At 39.9% G+C, this 15,392-nt stretch overlaps 2 protein-coding genes and 1 pseudogene across 15 annotated transcripts in view; 1 reads left to right on the top strand and 2 right to left on the bottom strand.

Moving 5' to 3' along the window:
- KLHL3 (kelch like family member 3) overlaps positions 1 to 15,392 on the bottom strand; it is a 228,709-nt gene that overhangs the window by 128,268 nt on the left and 85,049 nt on the right. The gene's annotated exons all lie outside the window — the stretch shown is intronic.
- HNRNPA0 (heterogeneous nuclear ribonucleoprotein A0) lies at positions 1,367 to 4,142 on the bottom strand. The gene has a single exon (XM_016160642.2). It carries the CDS (start codon positions 3,832 to 3,834, stop codon positions 2,908 to 2,910), a length of 927 nt encoding a protein of 308 aa, XP_016016128.1. The 5' UTR covers positions 3,835 to 4,142; the 3' UTR covers positions 1,367 to 2,907.
- LOC118606311 lies at positions 11,887 to 12,005 on the top strand (annotated as a pseudogene).

Below are 15,392 nucleotides of genomic sequence, written 5' to 3'. Positions count from 1 at the left end.
TAAGCCTACAATTAACGCTGTCACTTCTAGTCTTGAGGGAAGTAATCATAAATACCAAATTCTCAAGTATCCTCAAATCCTTTAAACTTTGCTTAAAAAAAAATTCATTGTAAAGTAGATTTAAATATGAAATCTATGTTCCAAAGCACTAATAGAAATAATCAGTATGTCCTTCTGATTTGGTAGTTCTATGAACATTAACAAGTTGCAAGCTTTTTAATACTTGAAATTATCACCCATCTTGAGACTTTTCAAAGCACTTTTAATGATTACCACTAAAAACACTATAAATGCGAAAGTTCTTCACACTGAGATAGAAGTTATTTTGCTACCCTTTCGAATTAGGGTAAAAATCGTATTCAATACTGACTAGATTCTGTACCACCTTCTTCCAAGAATTCTTAAATTTGAATAATATTCAGATAGTTCTCATAGGTGAAAGAAGTCAAAACATACAACTAGTTGGCAAAAAAAGCCCCACATGCCAAAAATGCTTTCATAAAAATTGACGAAAAATTCTGGGAAAAGCAAATACCATTATGCTTTTGCCTTCACTAAACACCAGTCCAAATTACAAAAACTTGTAAATACATGACAATGAAATGTTAACATACCTCAAATAGAATACTAAGTCACCTTTCCAATTAACAGGAAATACTTTTACTGTTAATTCATTGAACTATTTAGAAGTCAATATGTTGAGGACTACAAAATAACCTTATCACTTTGAAAACCCTCCAAAAGGTGGTCTATTCCGATTGACCCAGAATAGCTTTTTCCCTTTCTAAACCTGAGTAAAAAGGCAAACAGAATGACTATTAGAACAAAATAATTTAAGTACGTCACATTCTTTGTATTCTAGAGGGCCCCCAAAAAGCTGGACCAAAATACCAAATGAGAAAGCTCACATGCGCTTCACTGAAAGTGAAAAATAAAACAAATTTAAGAAAGTTATAGAGCCATTTAAGAGCAAAAGATTTGACTGTTTAATGTGCAGAAACATCTATCCCATCTGTCACATAAGAATACTTAGATATTTGTACCAACCATCAGCTATCATTTGTCAAGTTGACTGAGCACCTACAAACTAGCCTAGTAACCTTGACCTTTCTTATCTAAAGTAGAGAGCACTGGCAATTAGGAAAAAATTTTTGGCAAGAATTAGATCTTAAGTATAGTGACAAGAACTAAAGGAGAAAAAAGGTCAATGTTAAAATACTTTTACTTTAAATCCCAATAATCTCTTCTTAGTATGGCTTTCGACTGCAAGATTCAGGTCAAATACCTTATGGTAACATTAAACATACTAGATTAACAGGTACTCTGAACCCACCCACCAGATTATACATACTCTCACTCAATCATGTAAAGAATTGAATTCTTTATTTGTGATATCCATAAACGTTGCTATTCTGTATTTCTATTCAGGAAGGCAATTTTCTCCTATATCGTTTTGTTTTTTATAAACAACAATTTGAAATCTATTGCATCAAAGGGCTACAACTATACATTTGTTAACCAAGCAGAATACAGATATTTTGCTTTACAACTTGCACCTAAGATACCAGTACACATAGCTGGTTCATTAGCTGTCATAGCAATCTGGGCCCATTGCCCAAGCTATGCATAGTTTACATTTTCAAATCTCACGTAGAAAGATCAATTGTGATATGGACTGTTAACTACATTCCTGTAAGGCCCACCTTAGTTACAAGTAAATGTGTAACCAAAGTCTGCACAGATTTTTGATGGCAAAACTTCTAATCTGATGCAATTGTCCTAAACAAGTTTTTAAACAAATTGATTTTGCACACTGCCATTCTGCCAGTAGATGGCGCTACAACGGTTGGGGGAAGGATTTCCGTGGACAGTTCAGCTATAGGAAAAAAAAACGTTTAAACCTGCTCTAAAATACAAAATGCATTGTTTGCGAGTAAAATATAACCATTGTTTGTAACCATTCATTACAGACAAACCAATAAGAGATGAAACTAGGCCATCTGAAAGTTTTTAAACAGTTTATATGAATGAAAACACATGCTTAACAAAAACTATTTCTTTAGAACTATACAGTACATACTTTGAAGTAAATTCTCATAAAAAGTGATCAATCATGTCAAGATGATAAGCAAGTCGCTTAGTACAGGAGATGGATGCACAGAAACTTTAAAGACTTTAAAAAGCCACATCCACCATTTCAAAAGTTTTGCCTGTAAAGGGATAAAATTCAACACGTCACTAGCAGGGCAACAGAAAAAGAAAAAAAAAACCACAGGACCTCTTAAAAGTTCTCTAAATACACATCAAAAATTAAGAATTAACACGAAAAATTTTCAAATAATATCCCTTAAAACGGTGCGGAATGGACCCTAGGAAAAAAATGTTAGACATGTACGGTCAAACACAATGATTTATTAAAAATAAAACGTAAAAATGATTTTTGTACATATGCTTCCAAATTTCAGGCATGGGATCCAAGTAGATTTCATAGAAAACGCTGTAGCCAGGTATCAAGTCCTTACAACAAAGTAAACTACCCCCCACCCCAACCCCCACCCAGGTTTTGCTACAGAATCAGCAAGTTCACTCCCTCCCCCAAAAAACACAAATTAAAACAAGACATTTTGCTAGTATAAAAACGACCAAGGTCCAAGTAATAATAAAAAAATAGAGTCCATCAATGACTGTAACACAAAAAATGTGTATGTGGGGCCGAGTCCATCTTCAGAGAGACAAGAGAGGTGGCAGGCAAATAGGGCATCACCCCCAAGGGTAAGCAGCCTTCGAAGTGGCTCCCCCAAGGGCATAATGGGGAAGGCGGTGGGAGGGAAAGAGACTCAGGAGTTGACCCTAGTTGGGTTGTTGAAAAGGTACCCCTACAGCCACTCCCAGGCATTTAAAAAATTTTTAGAAGGAGCTACCTCCATAACCACCCCCACCGCCATAACCGCCTCTGTAAGGTCCACTGTTACTGCGACCGCCCCAGCTGCTGCCTCCTCCTCCGCCGCCGCCGCCGCCGCTGCTCTTCATGGGCCCATAGGAGGACTGGTGCTGGCTGTAGCTGCCGAAGCCGCCGAAGCCGTTACCGTAGTCGCTTCCACCGTAGGACGAACCGCCTCCGCCGCCTCCGTAGGCATTGTAGCCGCCGCCGCCACCGCCGCCGCCGTAACCACCGTAGCTGTTGTAACCGCCGCCGCCGCCCTTGGACAGGCCGTTCTGGTCACGACCACCGCCGCGCCCGCGGCCGCCTCGGCCGCCCCGGGAGGACCGGGAGCCGCCTCCACCCCCACCGGAGTGGATATCCTCCTTGGGTACGGCCTTCTTCACCTCCACGCGATGGCCCTGGATCGGATGGAACTTGACCACTGCGGCCTTGTCTGCCGCGTCGTGATTCTGAAAATACACGAAGCCGAAGCCACGCTTCTTGCCGGACTGCTTGTCGGCAATAATCTCGGCCTTTTCCACGGTGCCAAACTGCGAGAAGTGCTCGATCAGGTCGCCCTCGGCCACGTCTCCCTTAAGACCCCCGACAAAGAGCTTCTTAACCTTCGCGTGGGCACCGGGCCGCGCCGAATCCTCCCGGGACACCGCCCGCTTCAGCTCCACCGTGTTGCCGTCCACGGCATGGGGCGAGGCGGCCATGGCGGCATCGGCCTCCTCCACATTGGAGTAGGTCACGAAACCAAAGCAACGGGAGCGCTTGGTCTGAGGATTCACCACCACCACGCAGTCCGTCAGAGTCCCAAAGGCCTCAAAGTGGCCGCGCAGGCCCGACTCACTCGTTTGCACATTGAGGCCGCCGATGAACAGCTTACACAACTGGGAATTCTCCATCTCTACGGCCCGGGCCTTTCCCCCGCCCTGCGAGCTCCGAGCTTTCGCCGTCGCCGTTATCGTTGGCTAAGGGCCTCTTCACAGCTTGGGCCCAGCCGTTGCTGGAGCCGCCACCGCCGTTCGCCGACGGGGAAGGGAAAAAGGGAAGGGGAGGGAAGGAGGAGAAAAGGAAGGGGGAGGGAAGGGGAGAGGTGCCGGCTAGAGGGCGAGCCGAGGAGACTGGAAGACAACCAAGGCCGCCACTGCTACCGCCGCTGCCGCTGCCACCTCCGCTCCCCTATCTGGGCACCACACAAAGAGGCCGCTGAACGCGCGCGCACCCTCCCCGAGGCGTGCGTCACCGCCGACGTACGGCAGCTCAGGGCTGCCCGCCAATCCCCGCCTCGCTCTCTAGTCCCGCCTACCGCGCCGCAGCGCCGCTCTCGATCATGGACCCCCCGCCCTCCGCGGTCTATTCAAGCCCTTGGCCCGCATTGCCTCTGCCGCCGCCTCTACTGTCCCGCTTTCACTCCCGGGGCTCCCCAGTGTGCCTTGACGAGACACTTTCCCGGCTCTCTGCGCACCTCTGAGATTCATTTCCTCCCAAGACCGCGGCTGTTCCCAGTGATTTCCCCCCTCCCCTTGCCGTATCCACTAGCCTAACTCTGCAGTGGTGTTCGCGCCAGCCCCTTGAGAGACATGTCAGTTAAGCCAATCACCGCGACCCACTCGCACCCACTTCCGCTTTCCGCAGCCGCTAGACGAGCGCGCTCCCCGGAACGCGCTAGCCTCACCGCCCCGTGTGCGTATCCTGTCTACCTCCCTCCATGCCTCCTCCCGCTCTGAGCTTGGCGCGGGTCGAGGATGGCAGGGGGTTGGGGGGAAGGGAAGCGACAGGGGGGGCGCGCTGGGGGCCGTTCCCAACGGATGCGGCCTGGGGCGCCACGCGCGGGATTTTTGAAAACTTGACTGTTGGGGTTTGGGGGCCTGAATTTACCCGCCGCGTTGCGACTGGCCCGCTACACCTGGTGTCCTCGCCCCTCCCGTCCGCACAAAGATGGAGGGTAGAGGCCTGGTCGGGGCAGGCAGTTATTAGCCGTTTACAGTGAGCCCGATGCGTGGTTAACCTAAAGCATTGGCACGTGGCCCTGCCCAAAGACGATTCTCGAGGGAATGTACAGGGCAGCACAGCAGTGCGCTACGTGCGCTTCAGACTTTACAACCGAGGACACCCTTTGGCCATCCAGGAAGCCCTCCCAGGATGCCCTCTCAGCCTCAGTGTACTCTTGACAACAGACAGTTACATTTTACCCCAGTGAACACATCATTTTATATGTTTCGTTTACATATCTATGTATTGCTTCCTTCCCAGCTAAAACCTTAGCTTTTTAAAGGCATTTGATACCACACGAACATTATATACAAATGTCACGTACCCCTGATAACTGCCTAACAGACAGTGGGCATGCAAGAAAATTAAAATGGCTTCCATTTATTGAAACTTTATGTGCCAAACAAGATAAAGTGGGACAGAGGATGAGGCATTACATGACGGAGAGCCTCCAAAACCATGTTGTAACTACTGAAGAGGAATTCCTCAGTGCATCCGGTAGTATTCAGGAATGATTTGTGAAAGAGGTGGAAGTTGCACTGAATTTCAGAGTCAAAAGCTGGGTAAGATTTCTAGAATGAGTGTATCTGAGCAAAACCAGAGGAAACAAAGCTACATAAGCGTCAAGGGGCAGTAAGTAGACCAGTTTGACTGGAACAGGATTTTGATATAAGAGGTTGGTTGAGGGTCTTTTATGTTATGGAATGTCTTGAGTTTTAAGTTAGGTTTGAATATTATTCCAAAGGTATGTAGATAGGCTACAACATTTGGAGACAAACCAGAGTCTGGCTCCTACCACTCACTAACTGTGACCATCAAACTGTGTGACTTTGGGCAAGTAACTTAACTTTTTTAAAAACTGAAACCAGTTTTACTGTCTGAAAACCAGAACAATAAAACACCTCCCAAGTGTAAAAAGTAAATGATATTCTGCATATAAACACAGAGCACGGTGCCTGACACATAGAAAGTGCTCAGTTTATCCAATAAATAACAAACCGGGTGCTGGGAATATGGCAGTAAACAATAGACAAAAATCTCTGCCATCATGGAGCTTACATTCTAGTGAGGAGGAGCAGACGATAAATAAAATGACATATAGCATGTTAGCAATAAGTGCAATTGGGGTAGGAGCAAAAAGAACAATGGGAAGCTATTACCTTGTTACAAAAAACAAGTCAGATGTCAGGATTTGCTAACTGATGAGAAAGAAGGAGGGAAATAAAAGCATTCCAGTGATTGAAATCTGGAAGCCTAAAACTGCAGCAATGGTAGAACTAGAGAATCTATGAAACTATTTTGGAAGGAATAAGGGAGATGATGAACACAGCTGTTAATGTTTAAGGTGACACTGTGTTGTTTCATGGGGCATTGTTTTTTGGGATGCCCGAGACTATACAGATGAGAGATTAGACCTTCAGAAACATATTTTAGGGTCATCCCAAAAAAATGTTAAAACAATAAAAGATGAATTTCTGAAGGAAATAACCATAACTTATTTTTCCATCTAAACTGTAAATCTAAAGTAACAGTTTTCTCCTACATAGTTTTAAAATAATCTTCCACACCACTGAATTGTGGACCCATTATGGGTTTAATCTGACTAAAGAACTTCATAGAGGCGTGTGTCTGGTATAAGCCTTACATATAGAAGTGGGGTAGGGATAATGAGAGACAATACAAATAAGTTCGAGAGACATTCAAGAAGCCAGGATAAATGCAAGATAATTGGATGTTGGGACCATGGATAAGGAGTTGTTATGTAAACACTTACATGATGCAATTTCCTACCCCTCAGATCATTCAGGGAGACAAACTTTTATTTTTCTAGTTTACCTTTTAGTTCACTGCTAGAGTATCCTGCCTTTACCTTGTTTATGGGTGTGCCAGCATTCGAAAAAAAATAAATAAAATAAAAATATAACTGAAATTTACACACTCTTTGGTTTTCACCCCTCCTACAAACTTGATTACAAAAACCTCATTAAATGTGGTAGTTACACAACTTACAGAGCTGCACGCTAAAAAGGGTGTATTTTACTGTACCTAAATTATACCTAAAAATAGGGAAGAAAACTGGGAAAAGGGAAAAAGAATGAACTGAGGAAGAAAGGGAAAACTATGGTCAGCTATATTTCCAGACAGCAGCAACTTTGATATTTTTAGTCACCTTTTTATAATATCCAAGAATATCTTTTTTGCAGTTAGGGTTCTATTACTAAACTATGTCTCCCTCTGCCACCAAGTTCACATGTTGAAGCCTTTGCCCCCAGTACTAATGAATGTAACTATAATTGAAGATAAGGTCTTTAAAGAGGTGATTAACTTAAAATGAGGGAGTGGCCCTAATCCACCAGGACAGGTAACCTTATAAGAAGAGAATGAGACACCAGGGGCAAATGTGCACAAAGGGATAACAATGTGAAGAGACTGGCCATTTTCAAGCTAAGGAAAAAGGCCTCAGAAGAAACCAACTCTGCTGGCACCTTAATCTTGGACTTCGAGCTTCAGAACTGTGACGAAATTAATTTCTTTTGTTTCAGTCACCTAGTCTGTGGTACTCTGTTATGGCAGTCCTAGCAAACTAATACATTCACCTAAAAAAGAAGTGCTTACAGTGTCCATGTTCAGGGGTATCAGACCTCATTCATTTGTACCTGCAAAGCTGCCTATCCAGATCTTGCCTGGATTTCTTTAGGCAAGATTACACCAGATCTAGTGATTTTCCAATGAATTCCATAATAGGGTGACAGAACTATACTCCTTAAAATTAAATAAATTATTTTACTTTTGTTTTGAATTTTATGGCTTTTATTTACAGTACCCTAAAAGATTTTTTTTTTTTAGTGCATTGTTTTTACTTAGTCCAGTAAGAACTTCAAATTTTTTTGAATATTTCCTTGAGCAAATTTTACACTGAACATTTTCTTCTCCATGAGGCACATGCCAGATCAGTGTGAAAATCAAGTTTTTAATCTTACCAGTTAAGTCTATTTTCAACTTCTAGTTTCAGCCTGTAGTATAGTTGACACTGTGGATAACTTAAAATTTCTCTTCCTAACTTATACAAAAAAGAGAAATAATTTGCACTGATTGAAATCAAATTTCCATCAACCTAAAGAATAAGGTTTAATCTGTGAAGTAAGTGTTCTATACTCAGACCTGTGAGTAAAGCCACATTCATATCACCATAAAAATTTTGAGTTCTTAGGAATCTGGTCCTTCCTCATTTCTAAGTACACACTGAAGAAAGCAAAAAACAGGTTAGTCTACTCAGTAAGCTGCAAGAGTGGTATTTAGTTGTAGATGCCTAGTGAGTTCAGATATGTATAAAACATCTGGATCATTCAGGATCGAAACATTTTTAGTTACACAGCACTTATCATAATTTCGGCACATTAATATTAGAGAAAGAAAATTACACACATTTTCTTTCCAACTGAACTAGGAGAAAATTGAAAAAATAAAAACAATTAGCCAAGATTTATATGAGCAACAATGTAATGATGATTAGCAGCTATGAAACCAAGAATCACATGCTCTTTGAGGAACCTATTTCATATGATAATCACTGGCTGAAATCTCTCAGTATATACAGCAGTGATTTATTTGGGATTAGCTATGTGCACACCCTAATTTACCTGAAATATATTTTACTTTGCTGCCTAGGATTCTAAATATGCTCTACTTTCCAGCTTCTGAAATAACATATAAAGCACTCTTCATTCCTCAGTATCAATTAAAGGGGTTTCTTTCCAGGATTAAATTGTATATAATTCAGTTCAAATTCTAAAAATTTGCTAATTCCCCTCATTGGTTTTGGGGAGATTTATTTTTCATCAGGCTCTAATATGATTATCTACTGCATCAAACCAAAATATATACTAACACGTTTTCTAAGTTTCATCACAAGGTTTTGAGCATAGTTTTTCAGAGCATTGATCTTATTGGCACATTGAAAAGTTTCACCAAAAAGAGTAAGTCTCATTTTATCTAAGCATTTACCATAGATAAGGCTTTTTATCATTCTGTTTCAATTTTAAAAGAATCTTCTTACTCTACATTCTAGAATCATAAGAATAGAGAATAGAGAGACTCCCTATATCAATCATCTAGTCCAAAACTTTCATATGGCCGATGTTGCCCAGAGAGTTGAAATAATATGCCTAGGGCCACATAGACAGTAGCAAAGCCATAATTTCAAATTTGTGGTCAACTGGCTATTTTACACGTGGCTTAGCCCATAACACTCTTGCTCATATAGTTCTTTATAGGCTTCCTTATTTAGAAAATAAAAATATTGTTAAAGCAGGAGTTGGACCATCATTCTATCATGTTAGTTATCATTTATCCAAAGTCTGCTGACAGCCTGTCTCAAAAGAAGTCTCAGGGCTCGATTTCTCCTAGCTCAAATTAAGACTGTAAGAAATATACGATTTGGGCATTTGAATGAGATTTTGCTTCTAGAAGATAAAGCTGCAAGAAAACTGGAATTAAAACGATATTCACCCTAGACCTGGCTCTCAGCCCGACGTCACCTCAGGGAGCACTGGGAAAGGAGAGAGAACCAAAAAGGTTCCTACGTCTACCAAATGTCAGTCTAGTTTGTTCTTTTCTTTCCACAACTTCTGCTTCTGGGCTACGGAGAATAAAAAACCAAGCTTGTTGAGGCATTCTGAGTTCATCTGATATTAATTTTTGGAGGCATATATCAACCTGAACTATCTCAGTTCTCTCACAGAAAAAGTACAAATAAAGACACTGAATTTTTTTGAAAAGTCTTTTCATGTCTAATTCCTTTCAGATCTTAAGACCTATAAATGAGTATGGTGAATACAAAAGTTACTTCATAATTCTAGGTGAAAGAAATGTCATATTCTTTTTGTATTACCAAATTAAATTTTATCCTAAGCTATCACTTGGAAATTTAACTTCAGTCAATATACTGGGGTCAAGTCCCGACTCTAAGGCAAAGACTTCAAGTTTTACACTGTCCAGAACACTTAGGGACAGCCCTCTGATCTTTGGTCCAGATTGGTCACTGCTGATAGGCTCTTTGTCCAAGACCATAGAATCCTTTGAAGGAAGACAGCTCTGCCGCTTCCTGAAATTTGCTTCCTAGCTTGAGCTGCGGCTCCTTACAATGGCTCAGAATCCCAACAGCAAAGGTTCAGGTTCCCACTGTACCATAAAGCCATTCCATGCTGAGGACAGGCCACGTCCCCAGAGCGTTACAAGGCAACAGCATAAAGGGACTGGATACTAGTTCCTGCTAACTCCATGGAGCCCACACTCCCTGAAAAAAATCTCTCTTTGAGGTCTCCATGGTAGACTCTCCCTTCTGAACTCTTGCCTCATTCCCTTTTCCTTATGGGCCCATCTACCATAAGCCTTTCGATGCCTTTAATAGAACAAATGGTGGTTATATTGCTTTGGCCCTGGCTGAACAAAATCTCAAGGAAAGAAAACAGAAAAGCATTCATAAAAAAGGGCAGGAAAACAGAACAAAAGGCAAATTAATATTTCAACAAATTATCCTATCACGTATCTATTGTAGACAGGTATCCTTTTTCCTAAACTATATGAAAGGAGATACAACACAGGCCACTTTCTCCATCCTTCTTCACATTTCTGAAGGATGCCCCTTACAGGTACAAGTTTAGGGCAATTTCTGATTGAATTCTTAAGGTCAAGAAGCATCCTCAGGCAGTTTCCAGACAAATGGCTGTCTGTACCTGTTGTGGAAGCATCCTTACTAATGTTGTGCTCTTGGTTATCTGTGTCAGGGCCAAAAAATTGAATTATCTTACATCCCCTTTGTCAGTGAACGGCACTACCATCCAGTGAAAGTTCTTAGATGTCTTTTCCCTTGACAGCTGCCCCACCACTAATTCCACACTTTCCAGATGTGTTGCACTGTTTGCAATTCTCCTGAAAGTCATGCTCTCTGAGATCTAGGCCTTTGCATATGTAAGTTCTTCTGCCTAAAATAATGTTTCACAGGCTTTTTCATGTTAAGATGCAAACAAAAAAATAATATTTGTACATCACATAGGGATAAACTGGAAAGAATTTGGGGTTATCTAGATAAGCCTTGTTGGAAAAAAAATCAGTAAAAAATATATTTAATAAGATATCAAAACATTTTATTTTATTTTTTAATATCAAAACATTTTAATGAGAAATTTTAGCTTGCTCATTTAAACAACTTTTTATTTTTCTTCTGAAATAATTCCAAACTTACTAAAGAACTGCAACAATAATAGCACAAATAACTTTTTTCCTGAAACTACTGAGAGTAAATTTACCAACATGATACCCCAGTGCCCATACTAAAACTTTATAACTACTACAAGCCAGGACATTCTCCTACATAACCACAATATAACCATCACAATCAGGAAATTAGCACTGATCCATTACTACCAACTAATCCACTAGCCCTATTCAAGTTTTGACAATTGACCCAATAATGCAAAAGGATCTAGTCTAGGATCAGATGTTGCATTTATTTGTCATGTCTCTTTCAATCTTTAACAGTACATCAATCTTCCCTTGACTTTGATGAACTTGACTCTTCTGAATGTAAGACCAGTTATCTTGTATAATATTACTCAATCTGGATTTGTCTGATATTTCCTTATCATTAAATTACGTACTTTTGGCAGGAATAACACTCCAGTGATATTGCATCCTATCAGGTGACACTTGATTTCTCATTTATCTCATTACTGGTAAAAAGAAGTGACTGTATGACTTCTGAAACTAGGTCATAAAAAGCATTGGGGCTTCCCTTCCTCTCCTATTTCTTGAATCACTCACATGGCTTTTGGCAGCTAGCCTCATTTCCTTAACACATGTCGTGCTCCCTAGAGGTACTTTGACATAGCAATTGGCTTCATCCGGAAAGATTATCAAAGAATTGGTGGACAAATTTTAAACCACCACCAGAAGGAATTAAAATCTACAGCCATGTCACCTTGAACAAGCCCAATCTCGTCTGATCTCGGAAGCTAAGCAGAGTTGGGCCTGGTTAGTACTTGGATGAGAGACCACCTAGGAAGAACAGGTACTGTAGGCGTAAAAAATTTAAAAATTAAAAAATACAGGCTTGTAAGCTGACAAGTCTTTGCAATCTGTGAGGTCAACCAAGGGTTGCCTTGCCTAAAAAAAAAAGAAGGAATGAAGAAGGCTGGTAAAGAGAGAAGATAAGCAATACCTGCTTCTGGAAGTGGGAGAATAAATATAAGATTGCTGGAAAATTTAGTTGGATTTCCAGGAAATTTTGAATTCCCATTTAAGATCTGTGATAATGAACGTAAAGGATCAGTCAGCCCCCTGAATTCATTGGCTAGGTTAGTGCCTCTGTCACATATACACGTATCTTGTGGTTACCCCTATTACTGCTTTTATCAGGCAGATTTTGTTTTCAGGCAGTATTTGTTAACTTGTCTGTTCCCCTACTAAATGATGAACTTTCAATGTCTGGAACTGTGAACTATCCCTCATGATAGGCACTCAATTAATATTTGTAATATAATTTAATCAGTTCTTGCCTTTGGGCAAGAAGAGAAGAAGGAAAAAGTGAAAAAAAGGAAGCTACAACATACCCTGAAAGAAAAGAGAAAGGTGAAAATAAAAAATAATAATAATAAAACTTCCAGAAAAGAGTAAATGAGCACTGGAAGGGTGACAATATAACCTGAAAAAAGAGGAACAACATTAAATTTGCTAGAAAATCTAGTTTATTGCCAGCCTACCTCCAGTTCTCTAGGTTTTCCACTAGCCCAAATTCAAGCTAGCTTTGCACTCCTTCCTACCTGGGCTTCTAGACCCAATTCTAACCAAAACGTAGGATGGAGGCTTATGTTAGTTTTCAATCATTTCCAAAACGAATTACCTCAAAACAAGTGGCTTAAAACAACACAAATTCATTACCTTACAGTTTTGTAGGTGAGAAGTTATTGGGCTAAAATCAAGGTGTCATCAGGGCTGCATTCTTTTCTGGGGGCTCTAGAGGGAAAACTGTCTTTCTAGAGGCTGCTCACATTCCTTGGCTCAGGGCCCATTTCTTCCACCTTCAAAGCCAGCAACATAAGTACAGTTATTCTCATACTTCAAATTTCTCCTGCTCTTTCTTTCATTGTACCATCTTTCTTTCTATTTTTCTCTCAGCCTCTCTTTTCTCTCCCTCTGACTGCAACCAGAAAAGGGGTTTATAAGGTTAGATTGTACCTACCTGGATAATCCAAAATACTATCTCAAGATCCTTAACCTTCTTAAGCATATCTATAAAGTATGTTTTGCCATCTAAGGTAACACGTTCATAGGTCTGGGGATTAGAACATGGATATCTTTGGGGGCTCTACCTATTAGGAGACAAAAAAAGAGAATGTGCCCAGGTGGGAGCTAAAAAAGACCACACATTTGTACAGGTCATAAAGTCTAAACTTATTTAATTAAGAGAAAGAAATTTTCAACTTTGATTACTCAGTTTACTTAGCACTACATATGAGATTGAAATGCCAGATGTTGAAGCAGGACACAAGATTTAAGAGAAGAGTGGGTAAAGAATCCAGAAAATGCCACAGAGAGACAAGCTTCTGTGTCTTAAAACTACCGCTGTGACTTGGTGGTTTCAAAATTTAGAATCACAAATACACACAATCATATACTGCTTTTCTTTGGTGAGTTACATATTTCAAAACAGCTCAAATTCCTTATTTTCCTTCCAAATGTAATGTTCCCCTTATATGCCACCAGATGGCAGAGAAGAGCAAAGAACCACCACCACCAAATACATACATACATACATACACATACATACATACATACATACATACATACATACATACATACATACATAAATGCCTTTTTCTTACACCTGGAGAAGTCTAGTCTTTTGGATAAAGGACAAAGGACAAACCTAAACATCTTAGAATGGAAAGGCACCTTATTTTTAGGCTTCCAGAGGCATCGATTCTACAATTTTCCTCAGAATATCTGAGAAACTTGTTAAAAATGTATATCAAGATAATATAGTTAAGATAACCTCAAAATAGTTAGGTAAATTCATAAGTTCAGAAAGAACTAAGAGTAACTTTAGCTTAAAGAGAAGCTACCAAAAACAAACAAACAAATAAATTCAAAAAACCAAAATCCATTGCTTTGGCCTTGACCTCTCTGAGGACATTTATTAGCTGCCTCCTGTCCCCAGATGGCTGTGTCTCAAGTACCTCAAATTCAACTTGTCCCACACTAAACTCACCATCTTCCACACTATCTCTTCCTCTTGTTCTCTATTTCAGTTAAGAATAGTATCAACCTAGTTGCCAAATCCAGAAAATTTCAGGTAATCCTTGCTGTTTCAATAACCCTCAGCTTGTAAGGAATCCCTTTTTCTTCATATACTGGTTTGGAAATAATGTACTATTTTCTTTTGTAGTTATCCCAGAAATTACCACATGCATATTTAATTCATCAAAACTAAAGTCAAGGAATATTTTTATCCAATCCTTAGGAGATATGAGGATCATTTAAAATGCATTATCCCCCTCCTGGATTATATTATGGTTATGGTTATGTTGTATATTTTAATTTTTTAACCCTACTGAGACATTATTATTGCTATTTTATACAATCAGTGTTTGTTTAGATTTAGCCATATGTCTGCCACCCTTCTTTGATCTTTTTTCCATCTTGCATCTCAGATCTTCCCTCTGGAATCACTTTCTTTCTGTCTGAAATTCCCTTAGCATTTCCTAGAGTGATCATTATCCATAGATGAACTCTCAGTTTTTGTGTGTCTGAGAAAGTCTTTCTTCTGCCCTCAGTCTTGAAAATTATTTTTGTTTAATATAAGTTCTAGATTGACAGATATTTTATGTCAGCCCTTTAAAGATATCTACCATTCCACTGTCACCTGGTTTTCATTGCTGCTATTAGGAAGCCAACTATTAATCCAACTGTTGTTCCTTTGAAAGTAATTACTCTTTTCCTCTAGTGCTTCTGAGATTTTTTTTCTTTGTCTATCATTTGTTATAGTTTTTAATGTGTCTTGGCTGGATTTACTTATTCTGCTTGGGATTATTGAACTTCTTTAATATATTCTAAAATATTTTTAGTCCTTGCATCTTCAGATAATGCCTCTGCCCCATTCTCTTTCCTTTCCTCATATAACTCCAATTAAATGAATAAGTCCTCTTACTCTACCCACCATACATCTTACTTTCTCTTCCATATTTTCCATTTGTCTCTCTTCAAAGCATTCTGGATGATATCTTCTGATGTACCCTCTAGTTCACTAAATTCTCTTTAGCTTTGCTCAACCTTCTGTCAAACCCTTCAACTGAATTTTTATTAGGTTATTCATCATTTCTAGAAGTTCTATTTGGTTCTTTTTCAAATATTTTTCTGCTCCTTTTTATAATTTCCTTTCCCTGCATATATTTTTAGGCTTGTATTTTAT

This window comes from Rousettus aegyptiacus, unplaced genomic scaffold (genome assembly GCF_014176215.1).
Source record: "Rousettus aegyptiacus isolate mRouAeg1 unplaced genomic scaffold, mRouAeg1.p scaffold_m13_p_7, whole genome shotgun sequence".
Taxonomy (NCBI): domain Eukaryota; kingdom Metazoa; phylum Chordata; class Mammalia; order Chiroptera; family Pteropodidae; genus Rousettus; species Rousettus aegyptiacus.
The sequence above is the reverse complement of the archived record's forward strand: the minus strand, read 5'-3'. Positions and strand labels throughout refer to the sequence as shown.